Here is a 22,506-nt window from a genome sequence, read left to right on the forward strand (position 1 = left end):
TAAAGTGTTATGCGGGGAGATGTCAATGGATGTTTAGTTTTAGCCATAAGATGTGTACTCGAGAGACTATTTTCATTTCACTTGAGCCATCTGAGCATAATGCCTTTTCCTGTGAGTTTCATATTCCTGAAACGAAATAAAAGATGTCTCCCACCACATTTAAAAGACACTTTAGCCAGATAGTAACTGTTGAGGGTTTGCAATCATTTTGATTAATGAAAGAGATACTTCAGTCATTCTAAAACATACAAATTAGCCCTGGCTGGTGTGGCTCAGTGGTTGAGCACCGGCCGGCCAATCAAAGAGTCGCTGGTTCAATTCCCAGTCAGGGCACATGCCTGAGTTGTGGGCCAGGTCCCGGGTGGGCGGCATGGGAGAGGCAACCACACATTGATGTTTCTCTCCCTCTCCTTCCCTTCCCCTGTCTAAAAAATAAGTAGAGAAAATCTTTAAAAGTAAATACATAAAATGTACAAATTAGAAACTCCTGTTTTTTCAGGCAATCTGTTTGCAAACAGCCGTTGTAAACAGCCGCCTACAACTGCATAATGCGTCAATAATGTGGATTCCTTCTGTGTAACATCAGAAATTTAAGTAACATACATAGCATAAAACATTATGTAAGAAAGGGAACGGCAACACTGGGCATGCAAAATGACCCTAACTTCGTAAAACTAAAAATGACTGCATATGGATAGTATTCTATGATCTTACTGGAAAAGAATAAAACACACCCTGGCTGGCGTGGCTCCGTTGGTTGGGCACTGTCCCACAAGGCAAAAGGTCGCTGGTTCCATTCCCAGTCAGGGCACAGGCCTGGGTTGCAGGCCCAGGGCCTGGTTGGGGCGAGCGTGAGGGGCAACCGATCGATGTTTCTCTCCCTCTCTTTCCCCATACCTTCCCCTCTGTCTAAAATAAGTAAGTAAAATCTTTTTTAAAAAGAATAAAACTACGAGTGTATATGCACAGAAAAGAGGTTCGGAAGGACACGTACCAACCCTAACACTGGTTTTATCTAGAGGGTGGGACTTGCATCTTTATTTTCCTCCCGTCTGTAATGTGTTTCTACAATGATAAAGTTTGTTTTACTTTTATGATTGCAATTTTTGTACTGTTCAATTTAACAAGTTTAATTTAAAAATTAAATATGAAAATTATGAATTGTTTAAACAGTTGTTTAAATAGTTGCATGAAAATTATTTTTAAAATTAAGGTAAAAGACTGAGACACCCACACAACCTAAACAAGGGCTGTCTTTGGGTGGTATGAACTATAAACGACTTTTCTGGTTTTCTCCTATTTATCTGTATTGTTTAAACTTCCTACACTGAGCAAGTATGCATAATTTTTTTTTAAATCTTAAAAAAAAAAGGCTGAATGAATCAATGAATTAACGCACGACTTTCATCCAAACCCTGCTCTGTGCCCGTATGCGACCCAACGTGCAGGAGATCCCTGGCTGTGCCCTGTTCTCCTCTGCTTCGCTATGTGGACTGGGTCCTCAGAAGGACCCTGTCCACAGATGTGCCTGGCTCAGGCCTCCATCCACAGCGCCCTTCCCAGATCTGGACACCTGTGCGGTGGCGAGGGGCTGGAGCAAGAATCCCAGCCCTGGCTGGGATGGTCATGGCCCCTGCCCTGCCCTGCCCTCTGCCTCCCAGCCCTCCCAACACTCCCTGCTCACCTCTGGGAGGCCCCCCTCACCCCCAGCCTTCCCCGCCTTTGGAAGGCCCACAGCACAGAAGGCCTGCACCCCAAGACTCACACTTGCTGCCTTCTGTTCTCACTGTTTCCCCTCACTCTTTCGTTGGACCAACACTTACTGACAGAGGGTATATGCCGGCACGGGCACTGCTGCAGAAATAAAGACTGCGGCCCAAAGGTGTCGGGCACACAACAGTCATTCTTCCCACGGGCTAAATGAACAAAAGAGTGGAAGGCAACTAAGACAAGCCTAGGAAGGACAACAAGGTGCACCCATGCATGCTATACCACCCAGGACATGCTTACCCAAGAGGCGGGATATGTAGGGGGAACAGCCAAGTGGGTTTAAAACTTGAAGAATGGCCAAGTTTGGATAGACGGGGCGATGGGAGGAGGATAAAGGGCATTCCAGAAAGGAGGCACAGTGTGGAAGTGGGAACACCCCAGGGTGTAGTGGGCACTCTTGTTGGCAGGGACGGGGTTATACAGGTTGACCGTGGCCCAGAGGGTGGACAGGTGGGTTGAGCCCCGATGCCAGGAGAACCAGAGCACCATGATAAGTTGCATCTGATTTCACAGGCCCTGGGGGGCCTCTGATCATCTACGAGCAGTGGTGCCAGAGAAACGCACAGTCGCTCGGGCAGGCTCTCACGGAGGTCCGGGGCGGGCATCCAGCCACAGGAGCAGGGAAGAGGTGCAGAGGGGAAATCACACACTTTGCTCCCATGTGCGGAACGTATCCTTAAAGAAAGTAAGTCACTCACCATTGAATGCTGGCCATGAGCAAAGCACTATTCTACCAACTTAAATCCCGAAACAGTCCTGTGGGTGACAGGGCGTGACCCCACCAATTAACTTGCCCACGGTCATCTAGCTAGTAAGCAGTCCAAGCAATGTGAATCCAAACCCTAAGGCGCCCTGTCCCCATCTCACTTTCTTCTGGAATTTCTTGTAAATTTGCCAGCATCTGGCACCATTTTGGTTCGGTGCACACCAAAGTGAGTGAATGAAGAAATGAATGAGCAAGGGACTGGATCCCAGGCTAGCAACAAGAGCCTCTCAGCACACAGAAAAAGGGTGGAGGTGGAGAAGACTTGTAAGGGTAAGTGGAAAATAAAACAAACAATCGTTTTTGTCACCACTTCCTCTGGGTTGGGTCGCAGTTTTTAACGGTGTGCAGCAGGCACACACCGCCTGGCACACGCACATCCACACCAAGAGCTATTTACTTACTTCCTTTGACAGGCGTAAATAAAGATCAGGTCAAAACAGGCCCCCCCAAACCGCCAGGGGGTCTTCCCCAGGTGTCGATGCGGCACTTGGCCTGGAGAAGTCACAGGTGGCCGCCTGCTCGCATCGCCCCCTCCCTCCATGCACGTGTACATCTGGTTCACCAGGGCGACCTCCTGTGCAGTGGGGAAGTAGGCGAGGGTGGTGGGGTGGCGGGGCAAGGCTTCCTCACCCCTCCTCCACCGGGTGCCAGAGCAGCAAACCACCCCCCCCACCAAAAGAGTCAACAAGTGGTATGACCTGGGCACTGCCCCAAGAGTTGGCACAGGGTGCCGGTTAAACAGCTGGAGCCCCTGCTGGGCTAGGCAGGCGATCCTTAGATTTCTGAGTATTTGGGGGAAGACTAGGACAGGGGGCATCTCTGGGAGGCAGGCAAACGCCAACTCATGTGGTGGTACAGTGGGTCCTCGTTACTTGTGGACTAGCTGGGGGAGCTGCAAGGCAAGGGGGGCTCAGGGAGGAGGCTGAGAAACCAAAGGCCCACAAAGGAAGTGTCCCCACACAGATTTCCACTTTCCACACCACCCCCTGTCCTGGAGCACAGAGGTGCAGTTGGTGAGCTGGGGCCACAGGTAGGGGGAGAAAGGGATCCCACCAAACTGGAGCACTGGAGGGACAGCCAGGTTGGGAGGGGGAAGTGAGACAGGACATCTCCCCAGGCTCTGAGGAGAGGTCACAAAACTCACCCACTGAGAAAAAGCAGACTCCACGCCTGGTAAGTGACAGAGAAGTGAAACCGCAGCTCCAAAGCCTGCTCCACCCACTGCCCCCTGGCACCCTCACTCCCCTGCTCCCCCAGCCCTCACTATGCCTTGCCACCCCAAGATGGCAGGCACCCCGCTCAAGGTGAGGGCCTGCCACAAGCTTTAATGGGCTCCCTTTGGGCCTTCTGAGCTCTGGGCCACAAGGCTGGCTCCCACAGAGCTGCAATGGCCCAGTCTGCCCTTTATGGACAGCAGGCAAAACCAAGGGCTTAGAAGTTCCATGAGGGAAGGGACTGTGCCTGTCCTGACTTTTTCTTTCACCCACACTGAACACAGTGCCTGGCAAATCCATGATAGGCATTCAAAAAACACACACTGGATGGATGGATGGATGGATGGATGGATGGACGGATGCATGGAAGGAAGAAAGGAAGGAAGGAAGGAAGGAAGGATGAATTAGTGAGTGAACAAACACTGGACACAAAAGACTGACTGCCTGTAGCATCTAGCCACCTGAAGATTCACATCTCCAGGGAAAACCGTTTCCCTCTTGTTTGACAAAGCTCAACCTCCTACCTCAACTCTGCTCACTTACTGTTGCTGAGACTGGCCCCCGCACCCTGGAACTCTCCATCTGCCATTCACTCCCTCAGTGTCTCCATCTCTTGACAGTGCAGATAATTACATTTGATTCTCTCAACCACCTCACTGGGGCGTGACCTTCTCTACCCATCGAGAGCAGCAGAGCCTCCTGCAGGGGAGAACACGGTGCTCCTCGGTGAGCCTCACGCTGACCCTACGGTGCTTCTGGAACAAGGGCTCCACAGGGACCTGCGGGGGCTCCTGGTCCTGGTGAGGGAGAATCGAACCCTCTACCTCTGACCACAGATGGGGCAGTCCAGGGGAGAAGGCATTAGCCAGCAGGGTGCCGCCCCTCAGCCCTGGGCCTCCCCAGAGGGAAGTCCATTGAAGATCTCTTCTCTTCTTGGAGGTTCCACCTACAAAAGCCATCCTCACCCACGTGACGTGGCCCTCAGGGCCCCTCCCCAATGAAAGCCTATGGCAAAGATTGCTAACTGCCCCCCAGAATCCATTTCCCTTCGTACTAGAAGCCCCAGTATGTATGACCCCCAAACTCCCCTGCAGCCAAGTGTGACATGTGACCAACATTTGGCCAAAGGGATAAGTGACCTGGCAATTTTTAGGCCATGTCCTGAACAGGAAGGGCAGTGCCTCCTCCTTCCCTTTTCTCCTTTCCCACTGGCAGGGCCATGGGCCCTGGACACGCGTGCTGTGCAGCCGTCAACATCTGAGGGCACCGAGGAGCAATGCCACAGGAGGGGCTTGGGGCCAGGCTCTCGTCAAGGGGGCAGACCACCCACCCAGACTTGTATGTGAGAAATTTCCATTTTGTTTAAGCCCCTGATTTTTGGGTCTCTGTTACAGCAGTCCAGCCTCCCCGGATGCCTGTTACAGTCCACTCTTTGGTGCCAGGGTGTCCTTGGGTAAAAGGAGCGTGAGATGGGCCTTAGTCCTCCCTCCTCAGTGTCCTCAGCCCTTCAGCCCCCTCCCTGTCACCTAACTCCATAAGATCTGCTTTCCCTGGAGTTAGACGGGCCTTCCAGGTAGACAAGACAACCCCTGAACCCCACTCAGCTAACGTAAAGCTGAGGCAGAAGGTGTACGTCCCCCCTCCCCCACAACACACAACTCGCCTCCCCTCAAACTGACCATTTCCCAGCTATTTATCTCCTTTGCGAGGGCCAGTTATTCAATGCTCAGGACAGACACTGCACCCCGTGGGGCCAACCCCGCCCCATGGGGAAGGCCGTGTGAAGGGGCAGAAAGTGCGTGGGCTTCAGGTTGGAGCCCAAGCGTCCTCTGCACCACTTAGCAGCGTGGAGCCCTGGCCACTCCTCTTAGCCCCTCTGAGCCCCAGTTTCCTCCTTTATAACGTGAGGATAATAAACGGTTTACAGGTTTGTGGAGAGAATTCAAGGTTGCACACTTGTGAAGCGTCCCTAGCGGCGTGCCTGGCGCATAGCAGGTGCTCGCTAAACCCTGGCTGTCTGTCATTACTGCGGGAATATCGAGGACACAGCTGCAGGAGAGCCCTGAGTGAGCTCCCCAGTGGAGGGTGGCTGGAGAGGGGGGATGGAAGGGAGAAGAGGAAGAGAGAGGCAGAGCTGGAGGTGACAGGAGGCGGAGGGGAGAAGAGGGCTCAGCGATGCCCACATTGGGCAAGAGGGTGGAGGGCACAGCTGTGGTGTCTATCAGCTGCCTCCAGCTCATACGACTCCTATGCCATCGCACGGTGCCCCCACCCGCCACTTCTGTCTGGTTGGCCACCCTCGCCACCACTGCCATTGTTGCTGCACTGTCAGCTGCTGCTTCTTTCCTCATCTTCCTTCCTGCTCCTGATAGGGCAGAAGATGGGGACGGGAAGCAGCTGCCTTGCCCAGCAACCTCCCTACCCCTGCCAGGGCGGTGGTTACGAGCGCAGGCTCTGCTGACAGACAGGCTAGGTTCCATCCCCCATTCTAGCCCCGAAGAGCTGGTGACCTCAGGAAGTTATGTGGTTTGTCTAATCCTTCGATTTCCTCATCCACACAATAGGGATAACGGGGTTACTGGGAGGAAGGAATGAGATCATGCGTGGTGAGCACCAAGCACGGGGTCTGCCAAGTGTGGGACGAATGTCGGCTCGCACCAGGGCTGCCCCACGGGCACGCAACCTGCGTAGTCACACGGCACCTGGTGCCCACAAAGGCTCGGCACTCGGTTTAATGCTCTAGTGTCACCACCCTGAAATTCTTTTTCTTTTTAACCTTTTAATTTGATTTTTAGAGAGAGAGAGAAACATCGATTTTGTTGTTCCACTTAGTTATGCATTCATTGGTTGATTCTTGTATGTGCCCTGACTAGGAATCAAACCCACAACCTTGGTGCATAGGGACGACGCTCTGACCAACTGAGCTACCCAGCCAGGGCCACTCTGAAATTCTTTTTTCTTTTTCTTTTTAACCCTCACCTGAGGACTCCCCACCCCCCTACCCCCCACTGCTTTTAGAGAGAGAGGGAGGGAGAGAGACACACATCAATGGAAGAGAGTAGCATTGATTGGTTGCCTCCCATACAAACCCGGGCCAGAGATCAAACAAACCCTCAACCCAGGTATGTGCCCTGACTGGGAATCGAACCTGCAACCTTTTGGTTATGGGACAACGTTCCAACCAACTGAGCCACAAGGGCCAGAGCAGAAATTCTTAACAATGTTTGAACAAAGAGCTGTGCAAATTATGCAGTTGATCCTGGCTATTATTAGCACGCATTTACTGTGTGTGCTGGTGGGGTACAGGTGAGGGCTATGTCAGAGAGGAAGTGCCCAGCCGTCTGCTGGAGATGTGGGACATTAGAGGGCCTTGGGGACCTCAAGGGAGTCATCTAACTACGATAATGTGGGACCCTGCAGGTTGCCAGCAGTTGTGGACTGAGAGCATAGTGAGGCCCCCATACACACACCCGCACTGAACAAAGGGGATGTGTGGGGCTCCCCTCCCTGCGGGCAGCCTCGAGAGCCCACTATTGCCTTCCTCTTTCAACTGTCCTTATATCAGAGCGAACACCCACCCACCTGCCCCTGAATGTAATCCTCTGTGTACCCAGGACACGGGCCATGGACAAGCTCAGGAGCACAGGATTGCGTCCAGAGTCCCTACAGCTGTGGGACACAGATGCAGCACGTGGTGGGAACCAGTGCTGCATGGAAGCCCCTCAGTGTCCGGGTCCAGCTGAGTCTCACTGCTCAGGCTGGAACTCGGTCGGAACTAGGGGTGACACAGAAGAAAGGGTGTTAATTACCACTGGTGCCCCAAGAGCTTGGCCCAGCCCCAAGAGATGGAAAGTATCTGCTCCTTCTATCTCACTGATTTTAAACCCCAGGTTGGCATCTCTTGAAAGGAGTCTGGTGTGTTCTGAGCAGTGACTTGAACCCTCAGGAGACACAGAGCCTTGCAGGGGTTCCTTAGAGCCGGGGGGAGGGGTACCCCTAGGCCCTATGAAGAGGAATGACTTCCCTAAACCACCTTGGGAGGCATATTTGTACCTGCTGTCTACCTCCCCTCTTGGACTGCAAGTTCCCAGAGGACCCACCCGCAGTGAGGACAACCAGATGTTCGCAGACCTGGCCATCAGGACCACGCACACTGTCCTCCCCATGCACCCTACACTGTCCCAGGTCCTGCCTCGGCTTCCCCAGCCTCGGCATCACAGCCCAGCCCTCTTCTCTTCCTGGAATAACGCACACATGGGTGAGTCTGAGGGTGGCCCGGTCTGGCAGGTGGAGCCTGGCCCTGGATGAGGCCCCTGTCCATCCGCCTCCGGCCACCTGTCCTGAGTACTCTCTCCCTTCCAGACAGCTGGAGAGCGGCCCTGGAGCCTCTGGTTAAGGGGGGGAGGGACGGGGTGTGGGAAGGTTCTAAGGGAGCTAAGCCAAGGCCGTGGGGAGGCCCTTCTAGCTGATGGGGATGCTGAGTGTGCGTGTATGGGGGTGGCGGGGGAAGGCACTTGGAAGAAGAGGGAATGAGGGCGGGATCAGAGAATGGAATGTGGAGTTCATTCTCCTGGGGGCACAGCTGTTTCTTTTGATCTGCCCTGTCAGCTGCTGCATATTCCTTATCTTAGGGCTCAATCCAGACTCCACCTCCTTCTCTGTTGCTGAGCTGGGGAAGGCAGATATTGGATACAGTCCTGCTTCCTGCTGTTGCCACCTTAGTTCCCCACTGCTCCCCACTGCTAAAAGGGCCAAGCTGAAAGCAGGCCCCCCCAAAGAAATGCCTGCTTCCCGCTTCAGACCCACTCTGTGTCCATCCATGGGTAACTAGGTCTTCAAAGCGAGTCAGCTAACACCAAGACCCACCCCAACTGCATGACAACCTGAGTTGGTCACCCCAGAGCTGCCCACATATTTCAGTTTTGTTGGCGCCACCGGACTTAAAGGAACTTGGGGACTTGGGGCAGAGGCAGCTGTCACCTCCCAGGCCACACCCGGAGCTCTCCTCGGGGTGGTCACACTCTTCACTCAGCACCAACGGCACCAGTGAGGTGCTGTGGATAGGATAAGACCAATTTTCTATACTTATGGAAACACAGCTCATGACTTCTTTTGCATTTTTCATGTTATTACAGAACCAGAACCTTTAGAAAAAGGGGAAAAAGTAGGGAAAAAAATCACCCAGTTTCCCTGCCCCCAAAACAACCACCACTACACATTTTGGTAGATTTTCTTCCAGTCTGTTCTCTCTGTGTGTGTGTGTGTGTAAAATACATAATTGTAAATACATCACATGCATAACTTTATATTCTGATTTTTTTCTTTAGCGTTACTTACCATATAGGTAATTTTTGTGACATCACCTATTTTTGCAGCTGACATTTTTAATGGCTATTACTATTTTATTTGATATACAGTTAACCCCTGAATAACACGAGTCCATTTATACACAGCTCTTTCTCCAAAATACTGTACACGTGGGTTTCTAACCATGTGCGGGGTCGGAGCCCCGGACCCTCGTGCTGTTGTTCAAGGACCCTGCTCCACTGTGAGGCAGTCCAGTTGTTCCAAATTTCTGGCCCTGTACATAATACTCTGACGAAATATCGGGCGAAATTTTTTCTACATTCAGAATAATTTAAGTTACGACTGAGCCTGGAAAGGAGAATTACCAAGGCAGAGGATCAGGGTGTTTAGCAGCATTGGATTTCTGTCCCTATAGACGAAGTGTTTCCGAAGGGAGAACTGACCGGTGACAAGGCCACCAGCAGGGCAAGGATCCACCACAGCGGAAGGACGCCCCTCACCATTAGGTAGCTTTTGTGTGCCGAGGTCACCGTCCCTATGTTTTGTAGGCTCTTCTTTTCTCACTGCTGAGCACCCGACCCCCTTTCCAGTAACACTGCTGTTCCCTTCCGGGGGGTTCCCTCGGCTGCGGTGCAAATCCAGGAGCCGGCCTGCCTGCCCTGCATTATGGGAACTGGACAGGCCGGCCCGTCCATTCCTACCATGCCTGGCCAGGCAGCGGTGACCGGTCAGCGGCTGTCATCTCCTCATCTCCCTGCAGGTCCCTCTGTCCAGCCCTCGGGCACTTTGTCAGTGTCTGCCCATTTCCAGGTCTGGTTTTGCAGCCTTTCTGGTGAGTCTTGAGTTCTCAACCTTCTTCCAATAAACTCCCTTTGCCTCGTATCGGACAATCGTTTCTGTTGCTTGAGAATACGAACTGATACCTCTCCAATTCAGTGTTTTCGAACTGCAAGTCAGGACTCTCCGCTGGGCCGCGAAGCCCACCATGAAACCACTCTAAGAAATGGACGGGGTGAAAAGTGCGTCACGTGGGGGAAGGGAAGCGCTGTTTAGTGGAACCTGTTTGTTTTATACACAGGTGTGTGTGTGTGTGTGTGCAGAAATGGGTCAAAATGAAAACATTCCTAGGTTTGAAAAACACAGCCCTGACTGAACGAGAGTTACGTGGGGATAAGGAGCAGATAACCTCTGATCTCTCCTAGACATTTTTCATATTTCTCCCCAAATCTTTAGTACCTACAAAGATGTAATTCGTAGCCAAGAGAACAGCATATTTCAAGGCCCACCCACTATTTTCTTCTCATTCCCAGCCTGACATCTCCTCCTACCCTTTACTTAATGACACTTAATGATAACAGACATCTTTTCCTCCTGGCCTTTAAACTGCTGTTAACGGCACCAATATTCTACCAGCTACCCAAGCTGAAATATTCTAGGGCAGGGGGGTCAAACTCATTTGTACCGGGAGCCACATCAGTCAAAGGGCTGAATGTACTTCCAACTCCTTAACAGTTAAGGAGTCGTTACACTTATACAGTCCTGAAAATATCTCAGCCTGTTGAAGGCAACCACGAGGCTGATGTGGCCCCCGCTGAAAATAAGTTTGACACCCCTGTTCTAGGGTCTTAATTCTTGATTACTGTCATTCATTCATTTACTTATTTACTGAGCATCTACTGTTGTCTCGTAGGAGAGAAGGCATACGAGCAGCCAACTACAACATATGGCCACATACTTCATCTCAGAAGAATGCACGGTGCCTAACAGAGGGAGGGAAGAGCAATTTCACAGAGCAGATGATTCTTCATGCCTTCCTACCAAATAATTACTAAGTTCTGTTGCTTCTACCTTTGAAATATTTTGCCAAATCATCCCTCATTTCCATCTCTACCGGGGTCACCCTAGTTTCAACCCTTTTTATACTTTTTGTAGACCCTCTCACCAATACTATTTTTCTACTAATGCCCTAGAAATCATCTTAAAACAGTTCTGATCATGTGACTTCCTTTCTCAAAAGCCTTCAATGGCTCCCCATTACCTACTAAATAAAGTCCCAACTCCCCAATCCAATATTGTTAATTTAGCTTCTTCACCATCGTTTCTTTCCAGCTCTATGTCCCACTAGGCCAGCTATCCTCGAACAGTCAGCAAGGTTCTTCCTTTGCAAATGCACATCTGTCTTCACATACATCAACTAAAATAACACACAGCGACAGACTGCAGCAGAAGCAGATCTGATAATCCAGCTGTCTTCTATTAAGCCAGGCATTAGAGAGACTTGCAAAAATGTAAAACAAAGCCACACCTCTCACTAATTTTTTTTTTTGCTTTGGAACATAGTTATTATTTTATGAAAAATGTGATGCTGTATTAACATGAAATGAGTTTCTTATTGTTACTTTAAAGGAATTAACAAATACTTTTAAAATTTTAATAGAAATTAAATGCAACAGCTACAACCTTCAAGGCAAAAGCTCTTTGGGATCCTCAATAATTGTTAAGGATGTAAAGTATTTCTGAGACCAGGAAGCTTGAGGACTCCTGCCTTTGACTGAACACATCCGTTTAAGCAGACAAAGGGTCTCTGAAACGCACCAGCCCTCTCCATTTTTACCTTACTCATGTCCTACCTTCCTGCCCCAGCGGGGTACTTCAGTTTGTATGTATGTATGTTTGTATGTATTTGCCTCATCCAAGGATATACATTTTTTTATTCTAGAGAGGGAGAGAGAGAGAGAAACATCGACGTGAGAGAGAAACATCAATTGGTTGCCTCCCATACACACCCCAACTGGGGACCGAACCTGCAAGCAAGGTATGTGCCCTCACTGGGAATCGAACCCACAACCTTTCTTGTGTATGGGATGATGCTCCAACCGACAGTTTTTAAACCGTTAAAAAAACAAGAAGTGGTCATATTAAGAACAATTATTTTTACAGCAATAATAATGACTGTAGAAAAAGCCACTAATTATTTTAGAATCAATAATAATAAAGAATAAGTCAGCCTAATAATTGTCATAAAAACAAGAATAAAAAATGATTATTTCTATAACATGGCTTACAGTAAAAGAACTCAGATATTCAGAAAAGTAAAAACATACGAAAGCAACCACCATTTAAAGTTCAGTTTCTCATCAAGTCTACACCTCTTATTTTTTTAAATGGCACCTCTGAGAAGAAATTCCTGGTTAATCCGTCCAAAAGCAACTGCTCTTTCCTCCAGATTCCCACAGCATGTCACTCAAAGCTTTCTCATGGCTCAGGGAGCCCAGAGGAGCCCACAAGAGAGTGCATTCTAAATTACTAAACGTGCACATTTAACTATCACAAATTCAACGATACCTACTGGAGAAGACACCAACCAACCACAGAAACCTACGTGTTGTTCATACAATGTGGCCCCTTACCCCAGGCTCAACCTAACGTCTGCCAAAGACTTGGTCGTCTGGCTATTACTACTTATCTCCAATAAAATCTGGCTGGGTTGGAGATGCTTACAGATGGGAGAAAACACACAAACTATGTTTACTGTGTTTTATGAGCAGCTTAAGAAGACTTTATTAAGTAACTTTGATGTGTTCTGTTTTTACACTTACTTTGAACCCAACACCAAATACAATAACAGAGCTATGCTGTAAAGATCATCGGATGATCCTCTGGAAGCTATAGATTCTGTCGGAGGGAAAGACCAGGTGGGTGTCCCAGGAGTCCCAGACCTATGCAGTCCTGTCCTCTGGGCAGAGTATGTCGCATCCACCCTGGGCCAGAGCTACTGCCTGTTTCTGGGTGGAGTATCTTGAAGGTCAAGGTTGCAGTTCCAGTATTAGGACCCAGCTTAGCCACTACCTGCAGCGGTGTGCCCCTTAGCTAGTGCCTGGTACCACGCCCCTGTTTAAGCCTGAGTCTCGGGGAGAGAAGAAAGGAAAATGAGCGTTGGAGGGGGAGCTGGAAGAAGAGCTTGTTTTCACCATCACTGCAGTTGGGGCGGCTGTGGTCAGGCTGATTCATCCAGGCCTCCTCAGATGGGTTAGGGCCCCAGCCCCACCTAGCAAAGTTCACATCGCCACCACCCACTCCTGCTTCCTGGGTCCTGTGCGACACCTGACCTGGCAGCTGGGCAGGGCTGGGCCATCTTGCTCCTTCCCTTCCATCCTGCTTGGCTTAGTGAGTAACCCTGAAGCTCAGGCCAGGAGCACTGAAGGACAGGGGAGGCTCTGGGCTTGCCAGGAAGACTTGACCCACACCATCTCACCGCCACTCAGACGTGCATGCCATGCACAAATACATGGTCGCAAACAGAGGCAGCTCGGAGGCCTGCCAGCCTGCTCCACCTGTCCTGGCATGCTCAGGACAATGTCTCAACACGGAACTGTCTCATCCCCCCGCCCCGTGCACACATGTGCACAGATACAACACAGACACAATGTGCATGAAAAGGCAGGTCAGAGTTCCTTCAGCCCCAGGCTCTCAGGACTACCTAGCTGTTTGATCTGGGCAAGTTCCTTAATCTTTGGACCTCAGTTCTTCATCTGCAAAACAAGGAAAGCTCTTAGGATTCTTAGGAGGACTAAATGAGAAATGGCTTAATTAATATCATACTTATTATAAACTTCTCTGCAGATGGCATATAGTCCATACAGGCACTTAGGACACTCCCTGGCATGTGGAAGTATTATGCAAAGATATGCCAGTATCATCTCCAGCATTTTCACTGCCACAGGCCCAGGAAGAAAGGAGGATTCAGAGAAATCCACAGAGTCAATTCCTGAAAGGAATGCCAAACATGACTCCCAGAGGCTGTGTCAGAGGGAAGGCAGGGAAGGAGAGGGAGAAGCAAGGCTTTCTGAGGACCACCCAGAAGGCACCAAGCTCACATCTAGTGCTTGTAAAGAGAATTTTGAGTTAGAGCTCCAGGGGCTGGCCCAGGCAGGAAAAGACTCCATTTCCTTAGAGATCAGGAGACCTGAGAGTAAAACTGAAGTCAATTCCAAGAATAGATGGAGGCTGCCCTGAGGACCAGCAGGCACCAGCCGACGGGAAGGAAGACAGACAAGGCCTAGGAGAATCTGGCCTATGCTCAGCCACCCAGGACATCCGAGAGACTGTAACCCAAAGGTCCTCTCCCACTGTGATGAAAATAGATTCCACTTCTGAATGGTCTCCAAGTTTGTGGCTGTAACAGATACTGCTTACAGAGAAGGGAAGGGAGCTGGAAGGAAAGGAAAAATCAGCCTTGACTCCCAGGGGCCTGGTGTTGGGAGGGAACAGCACTCCTCCCCTTCATCAGCTAAAGACAGCCTGAGATACCTGCTTGCCAGGGAGGAGAGTAAACCCTCCCCTGGGTCTTATTCAGAGCTGATTCTGACCAGAGCACCCAGGAAATCAGCTTAACAAACTGGAGTTTAGGAAGGAGTCTGTGAAGAACAGACAGCCGCTTCCATAGGGACAGGCAGCCTGGGGGCCCCTGTGCCCTGTCCTCTCCTCCTCCACAGCCTGCAACACTTCCAGCTGGAGCCCGAGCTGGAGCTCGGTCTGAGGCCCTGTTTGGGCTTCCTTTCCCAGAACTCGGGGCCCCCAGGGAGGGGCAGAGGACGGGCCTGGAGGGAAGAAAACAGAACTGCAGGGAGGGTGTGCTGGAGCAGGCAAGGCTGGGGCCCAAACTGGGAGTTTCTGGGACAGCCCCAATGTCAAGTATTCTGTCCAATTGTCTGACCACAGGCCAGAACTTGCGGGCTGATTTTTATTGTAGAAGAAAGGATGAAATGAGGTCAGAGGTGGGATGGTAAGGAAAGAGAACAGAGCTGACTCTTTGTTTTTCGGCAGCCCCCGCGCCCACCCCCAGGAGCTCAGTCTTGGAGGTGAGCAGGACGGTGGGTGATATGAGGATGCCAGGGGCTATCACTCATAAGGCCTTATGACCTGCCTGGAACTTGGTAGGGCTTTGTGAATTGTCTCAGGAGCCTGGTGCGGGGCGTGGGATCTGAAGCCTCTGCCCCTCACTCTGTATAACCATTCTGTGCCTCAGTGTCCTTGTTCACAAAGGTGTAGTAACGGTGCCTCCCTCAGAGACCTGTGGCGAGGACACGAAAAGCTCACACTTGTCATGCAGCACACAAGCCATGAACATTAGCCGTTGCTGGGCTATGACTCGGCCATAAAAAAGAACGAAATCTTGCCATCTGCAACAACGTGGACGGACCTAGGTGGTACTATGCTCGGAGAAGTACGTCAGACAGGGAAATGCAAGTCCCATAGAATTTCACTTATATGTGGAATTTAAGAGACAAAATAAACAAACAAAACAGAAACAAACTCACAGATACAGAGAACAAACTGATGGCCGCCAGATGGGAGGGGGATATGGGATGGTGGAAAAAAGGGGAAAGGATTAAGATGTACCGACTGCCAGATATAAAAACAGTCGTGGGGATGTAAAGTACAGCACAGGGAATACAGTCAGTAATATTGTAGTAACCATGGATGGTGCTGGGCAGGTACGAGACTTATCAGGGTGATAAGTCTAACTTACTTGCAAGTTATATAGACTCTAATCTCTATGTCATACACCTGTAACTGATTGAACGCTGCATGTCCACTGTGGCTGGAAAATAAAAAAGTAAGGACAATAATCATAATTAGCTATTGCTAATCCTCACAGTGACTCAGTGAGGCAGGGGTTACACTATACCCACCTCACAGATGAGGAACTCAGGAGGGGGGGCCGAGCTAGGACTCAAACGGGGGGGGGGAGGGGGGGTTCACTGCTGAGCACAGCCTCTCTCAACCACTTCACAAGCAAAAGCACAGCTCGGCGGTTATGGACACAAACCTTACAGCCAAAAGGCTGAGTCAGGCTTCCAGCTCAGCTACTGACCAGCTGTATGAACGCAAGCAAGCTGCTTAACCATCAGTGCCTTGGTCTGCTCATCGTAACATGGGTGTCCTGTGTCACTAGACTGTTGCGGAGAGGACGTGAGTTACTAAGTGCACGAAACACTTCTAGTCATGGCCTCTTCCTCCAGGCCTGCCCTCCACGTGTCCTCTGGCCATGGGGCTTGTAGCTGTACTCTCAGTCCCCGCTCACACTGGGCCCTGACTGCTGTGTCCCTGGGGGCCCCAGTGACTCTGTGCCTTCCTAGGGGTTTGAGGTGGCAGCAGATCCGAGTCAACAAACAAGGCAACCCCTCTCCTCTCCCTCCTTCCTAAGGACGCCGCCTCAGCCCCCTCCCCCCGCCCCAGGAGTGGCTGTCCGGGAGGAATTTCTACCAGGGTGGGAGAACTGGTCAGGCCGCTGAGGGCAAATAGTTTCAGAGGGAGGTGGTTTTTGAGGCCCGTTAAGGGAGATGACATGGGTGTCACGTCTCTGAAGGGACTGAAAAGCCATGCCACATTCGGTGCCCTGCCCTGCCCATGAGGGCCGCTGGCCTTGCCCATTGCCCAGGACACATGGGTTTTTCTATTTCAAGGGCAAAGGAAGGTCAGGGAGAGGAAATAGAAAGTGTGGGATGGAGGGAATCCTGACCCGGGGAAGGGAGCCTGCCCCAGGGGCAGAGGCCTGCCTGGTCCAGCCTGAGCCTGGAGGAGACCTAAGAGGCATTTTTATGGGGGTTGTGCTGGGTCAAAAGTAGCTCTCTGGGCGCTGGTATGCACGTAGCTGGAGATGGGGTAGGGGAGAGGCCTCATACAACCAGATGCCGGCTGAAGGCCCAGGTGGCGCTCTTCACCCAAACCAGCAAGCAGCCTCTTGAGCGGCACACTGGACAACAGCCCCACCTGGTGGACAGATGGGGACCACCAAGGGCCAGGGAGTGTGGAGGAAGGAAGGTTGGCAAGGACGAGGGAAGCAGGTAAATAGTCACGGGAAGGTTTAGAGGTGGGAGGGACTTTAGAATCTTCTCCAGGGCAGAAACCCCGCCAAAGCATGAGGAACCAACTTCTTCAGAAGGGAATCAGGCAATTATTTGTTAGAAAGTTCTTATGCTTTTTAGAAATCTGGCTCCACCAGTCCCCACTACCCAGGGACTTCCAAAGGCAACAGTTTATAAATATTTGACCACAGCTACAACACCCCTCCTAAATCTTCTTCCCGTCTGATTCAGCCTTCCAGAGTTTGACCTCAACCTGTCACCCACCACATCTTCTTTCTTCACGTGGTTGTTCTTTTTGTAATATACTAACTTCCCAGGATCCCTTCGGATTCTATACCCAAGCCAGCCCCTCCCTGCACTAGCCACATCATTTTTAATACGCCTTTGGGTTCCAACCTCCCCATCACTCAGGGTCTGATATGGTGGGGAAGTTGATGCTCCATTTGGGGGTTAATTTAGGCATCAAGAGCCCAGGCTTTGAAATCAGACCAGCCTTCAAATCTGACCTCTGCCACTTACTAGCTGTGCGACCCTCAGGCAAATTTCTTAGCCTTTCAGAACGTGTACCCCCACCTGTAAATTGGGGGTAGGGGTATTTACTACCTGAAGCTGTGGTGAATATTGAGTGAGATAAGGTGGTCAGAACATTTAGAACAGCTCCTGGCAACATTACTCAGCTCCTATGCAGCCATTATAACCCCGCAGGGAGTGCTTTGGGAGGAGCAAGGTGAAAGGTCAGAAGGAGAAAAGGAGACTTTCTGGAGCTAGTCGGCCTTTCCAAACCAGCCTGAATCCCAGGTGAAATCCCCCAAACGGGCACCTTGTTCCAAAACCCTTTCCAGAAGCGTCTCTGGCCGCACCCTCCTGTTGTAATGGGCAGGCCTCAACAGCTCTTTAACACTCAGAGGGTTTAAAAGTTAAATGTCTTTGAGGGCAGGAGAAACACACCCAAATAAACACATCTACCCGCTGGGCTTTGAAAGGGAAACTTGGCAGGGGCCCCAGAACTTTCCCCGCCCCAGCCCTCCCTAAACTTCCTCTTGTGGTTTCTCAAGAGAACAACCTGTTCTCTTTCCCCAGCCAGAAGTGTGCCTGGGGCAGGGGGCTGGGGCGCTCAAAGGTTCCATAGAACCCACCGACTCACCTACAGATGAGCGAGGAAGGGGGTGGTGTGACAGAAGAACAGTCTGGAGGCCAGCATAGTTCTGAATGTTCACATCCTGCTTACCTGTTACCTTGGTGTGGCCCCCCTCTCACCTGGAGTCCCAGCACCAACCTCCATCCCTCCAACATATACCCCTCTCTCAAAGACAGAAAGATGTTGGGGGTGGACTGACTGCAGGCAGAGAAGACAGCCTCAGGGCTTCCCCAGATGTGTGCTTGAAGGCTCCTGTGAGAAACCCAGAGTTTCAGAAAGGTTCTGCTAACATGGCTGGAATCCATGGAACCTCTACCCTGTGGCCTGGTGTCTACAATGGGCATGGTCCCAGCCTGCCTGGAGGTACAGGGTCAGACCCACGGATGCAGCTTTGGCATGCAGCAGCTGTGGGGAAGAGGTAAGCATCTTACAACTGCTTCATTGCTTCACTCCTTGACCATCTTCCTTACTCAGCTACCGAGGACTGTTCCTCCTGGAATCTGGAGTATGAGGGTCTCTGCTATTCTTTTTTTTATTTTTGAAAATACGTTTATTAATATGAGAGAGAAAGGAAGGAAGAGAGAGAAACATCGATGTGAGAGAAACACTGATCAGTAGCCTCCCATATGTGCCCCAACTGGGGCTGGAACCTGCAACCTAGGTATGTGTCTGGACTTGGAATTGAAGCCCCAACCGTGTTGGAGTACAGGACGGCACTCCAACCGACTGAGCCACACTGGCCAGTGTAATTTCTGCTAGTCTTAAGGATTGCCAACAAAAGAGATGTCTTAGTTTCCCATCTCCCAGATTCTGGCACATTACATCAACGTTGCGGTCTTTCTTGCGTCAATCCTTGGTCCATTCCTCTTGATAAGGGAGGCTTAGGAAACACACACACGGAGGGCCATTAAGAGAGGATACCCGGTCTGTGCAGTCGCCCCAACCCTAGAGGTAGACGGTATTAGCACACACGCACAGCTAACAGATCACTCCCCTCTGTAGCACCCAAGATACAGAACCATGGAGGTCCGGCAAGGAGGTAGGCTTTCCTAGTGGTTAAATACAAGGCTTTCCAAGTCAAGTGACCTGGGCTCATATTTTTATTTTTCAGGAGTTTATTTATATTCTTAGAGAGAGAGGGGAAAGGAGGGAGAAAGAGAAGGAAAGAAACTTCAATTCTTAAGGGAAACATGGATCGGTTGCCTCTCACACTCACCCAACCAAGGACCTGACCCGCAACCCAGGCATGTGCCCTGACTGGGAATGGAACCAGCGACCTTTCAGTTTGCAGGCCCGAGCTCAACCCACACAGCCACATCAGCCAGGGTCCAAGCGACCTGGGTTTAAACCCCAGCTCTGCCATTTGTTTCTGGTGCCCTCTTTAGGAAAATTCTGTCCTTTCTGTCTGAATTTTCTCACTTATAGAATGGAGATAACCCTAGTGCTTACCTTACAGGACTGTTTGGAGGATTAAATGGGACATTACACCTAAAACTTTTAGAAGAGTACCTGACAGAGGTACATAAGCGTGAGCTAGTATGCTGAACCCCAGAGGGAAGGAAACGGGAAAGAGAAGGTGGTCAGCACCATGGAGGTCATGGTCCCAAGGACTGGGTGGAGACTGGTATCTAGCTGGAATTCTCAGAGACGCTTTTGACTGCAAATTCCAGGGGGGCAGAAGCGCTGACTTGTTTACCATTATGCCCCCTACATCTAGCGTATACAGAGTATGGCCACAGCAGACAGCTGTTAAATGAATTCATCAATTGTTGCATCAGTCACCTCCCGAAAGAGCCTGAGAATTGAAAGAGCAGAAGAATCTGCAGAAATGCAGTGAGAGCTGGCTCTCTTCACCCACGTGTGGTCTCAAAGAGAACTGCGGTGGGGGACACAGAGCCAGGATTTGTTAAAGGAAATACTCCTAGAGTCCAGGGGTGAGGAGCGGGTACCCCAAGATTGTGTGGACTGTCACATCACCCCCAGGTGAACCCTCCTAGCTGTACCTAGCTGAGAGTTTTTGGGTTTTTGGAGACCAGCCCTTTCTCTGAATTCAGCCTGTTCATTATCACCTCTTCTTCATGCTTAAATAGGGGGTTAAATCTGGGTTAGGGTTAAGGTTAGGGCAATAGAGCAGGGTTCAGTACAACTCTGTGGAATGAATAAGTGTCCCCAAAGACTTCCCATGTCTTCTCTGTCTGGTGAGACTATTCATCATTCAGAAGCCAACTCAAATGTCCTCTTCTCTCTGAAGCCTCCCCAGCCACCCCAACTCAATGCCTTATCCCCGTTGTTCAGGACCCACACTAGCTGCAGGTGAGTAACATCACTGCACCCTCAGCATCCAATACAATCCCAGACACAACACAGTACGTGCTCAATCTGCTTGGACGTGAATACAGTAAAGCCCCTTTAATAACAGCAAACCGCTTTCTTCAGTTATTCCTCTTGTTGACACCGAAGAGACTAAGGCTATCACTTGTGAACCCGTTAGACACCAGAGGAATGAACAATGAAGAGGTCCTCCTTCCAGTCCTGTCCCCTGGCTTCCTCCCTTGGCGCTGGCTGGCAGGAGAACCAAAGGCTCCCTGCCCTCCTACTCGCCTCCTACCTCCATCTCTGATCTATGTAGAACAACAACAGCCCACTGGGCTTCCACACCAGCTTGGAAGGGGGGCTATGCGCACCTAAGAAAACACTCAGGGCTTCGGTGGGGTTTCACTGCCCTTTAACTACATGGAGAACAGCTCACTCAGAAAGTGATCCCAGCTCTGAGGGACAACCAGGTGATGAGAGAGCGGTGACCTCAACACACTCACCTCCCAACCCTGACCCTTGGCGCCTCCAGCGAAGGGGGATACTGACCCCCCATTATCTCGGCTTCTCCAGCCTTCAAGCCTACCTCCTAGGCGGGTGAGCCCCCCGGAGCATGTACTGTCGCCGCAGACAATCTCTCCCGCAGCCTCTGGCTTCTGTCTTGGGGAGGTGGAGAAGTCGGGGGTCGCAACCTCCAGACGCCGGGAGGGGCGTGCACCACTCTCCTAGGAGCCCAAACAGAATCAGTCTCCACCCCCGCAGGCGCGGCGTGTTTACAAAGTCCTGGTCCAGCCTGGGAACGCGAGTTTAAAGCTGGGCAGGAAGTGGGGGAAGTGGGGGCGGGGGAGACAAAGGGGGCTGAATGCTCGGCTCAGCTAAGGTTAGGGCCTGCAGACCTCACCCCCGTGCTCTAGGTGAGAAGGTGGGGGTGCCCCCCGCGTGTTCGGGCAGGTGCGGCGCAAGTCTCCAGACTTACGCCTTCAGGGCATTCGCCACTCAACCACGCGCTACCCAGGGAATAAACAACAGTAGGTGATGCTTCTCCACCTCTTAATGTACTTCTATCACCTTGATAGACCTTTTGTATTAGATCATTTTTTTCCCCTCTTGAGTCCCACCCCAGTTTCACAAAAGAGGAGACTGAGGCACAGTGAGGCTAGGTCATATGCCCGTAGTCCCACCGCTAGCGAGGGTTAGAATTCAAACCTAGCGTCTGCGTGCTGCCAGGCAACCGCAAAAAGGGAATAAGGTGCGGGGCGGTCCCCGTCTGAAGAACCCCCATTCCGAGGGGGTGGCGAGCAAATGAACTGAAAACCCACAGGCACCGCAGGCCCTGGGAATAAGGCGGGCGAGGGACAGAGCCACCCTCGGCCTGCGCCTCCCAGCTGGCCCCGCAAATACCTGCGGATTAACTGAGGGCGGGAGGGTGCCGTAGAAGACCTGGACTAGGTTAGGTTCTAGCTGCAATTGGTGGGCTGAAGAGTCACAACACAACGTAAGATTCCCCAGAATTTTCAGCTCGGGAGAATCAGCTGGAGACGTAACACTACGTACTCCCAGGCCCTTCCGACAGACTGTGAGTCACTAGCACTGGGCGGGACCCAGCCAGGTGTTGCTGACACTCAACTTTGGGGCGTTCCAGGGGGTGTGCTCTTTATGAGAAACGATTTCAGGTTAAAAGCGGTGTGAAACCGAGGGCTCAGTTTCGAGGCTCACTGGGGTGCCGTCAACCCGTCGCTCACTGGAGGTCACGTGAAGCAAGTCATCAGAAAAAGCTCCCACTCCGCGGAGTTTAAGAAAACAGAGACGCGCGCACCACCCCTCCCCGCCCGGGGACTACAAATCCCATCCTGCCCTGCGCTCGCGCACATTACGCCAGAGCAAGATGGCCGACACGATGGCCACTGCCGGGGCCGGCGGCTCCGGAACGGTAAGAGGGGAGGCGCGGGGTCGAAGGTGAGAAAGTCTAGGTGTTTTATAATTTTCCCTTAGCCTGGGCAACAAGTTTATACCTAGACATCCAGCCCCACCAGGAGTTCCGAATAGAGAAGGGTCTTTCAGGCCTTATGTGCCCCCCCTCTTTGGGACTTGGCGACGGCCTTCTGAGTTGGAGCCTGCGTGTTGATT

General features: G+C 51.3%; 2 protein-coding genes across 3 annotated transcripts in view; one reads left to right on the plus strand and one right to left on the minus strand.

Moving 5' to 3' along the window:
- CCND3 (cyclin D3) overlaps nucleotides 1–21,160 on the minus strand; it is an 86,270-nt gene extending 65,110 nt beyond the window's left edge. The window contains exon 1 of one of the 2 annotated variants that reach the window (XM_024557619.4): nucleotides 20,966–21,160. The gene's annotated coding sequence lies outside the window, so the exon portion shown is untranslated. The remainder of the gene's footprint in view (nucleotides 1–20,965) is intronic. The other variant, XM_045193371.3, reaches the window with a different exon arrangement.
- An 843-nt stretch (nucleotides 21,161–22,003) lies between these two features.
- The window catches only part of TAF8 (TATA-box binding protein associated factor 8), a 16,379-nt gene continuing 15,876 nt past the window's right edge, over nucleotides 22,004–22,506 (plus strand). The window contains exon 1 of the mRNA XM_024557962.4: nucleotides 22,004–22,309. Within this exon, the coding sequence (XP_024413730.2) occupies nucleotides 22,265–22,309 (45 nt within the window). The 5' untranslated portion in view covers nucleotides 22,004–22,264. The remainder of the gene's footprint in view (nucleotides 22,310–22,506) is intronic.

The sequence above is a fragment of the Desmodus rotundus genome, chromosome 11 (genome assembly GCF_022682495.2).
Source record: "Desmodus rotundus isolate HL8 chromosome 11, HLdesRot8A.1, whole genome shotgun sequence".
Lineage (NCBI taxonomy): Eukaryota > Metazoa > Chordata > Mammalia > Chiroptera > Phyllostomidae > Desmodus > Desmodus rotundus.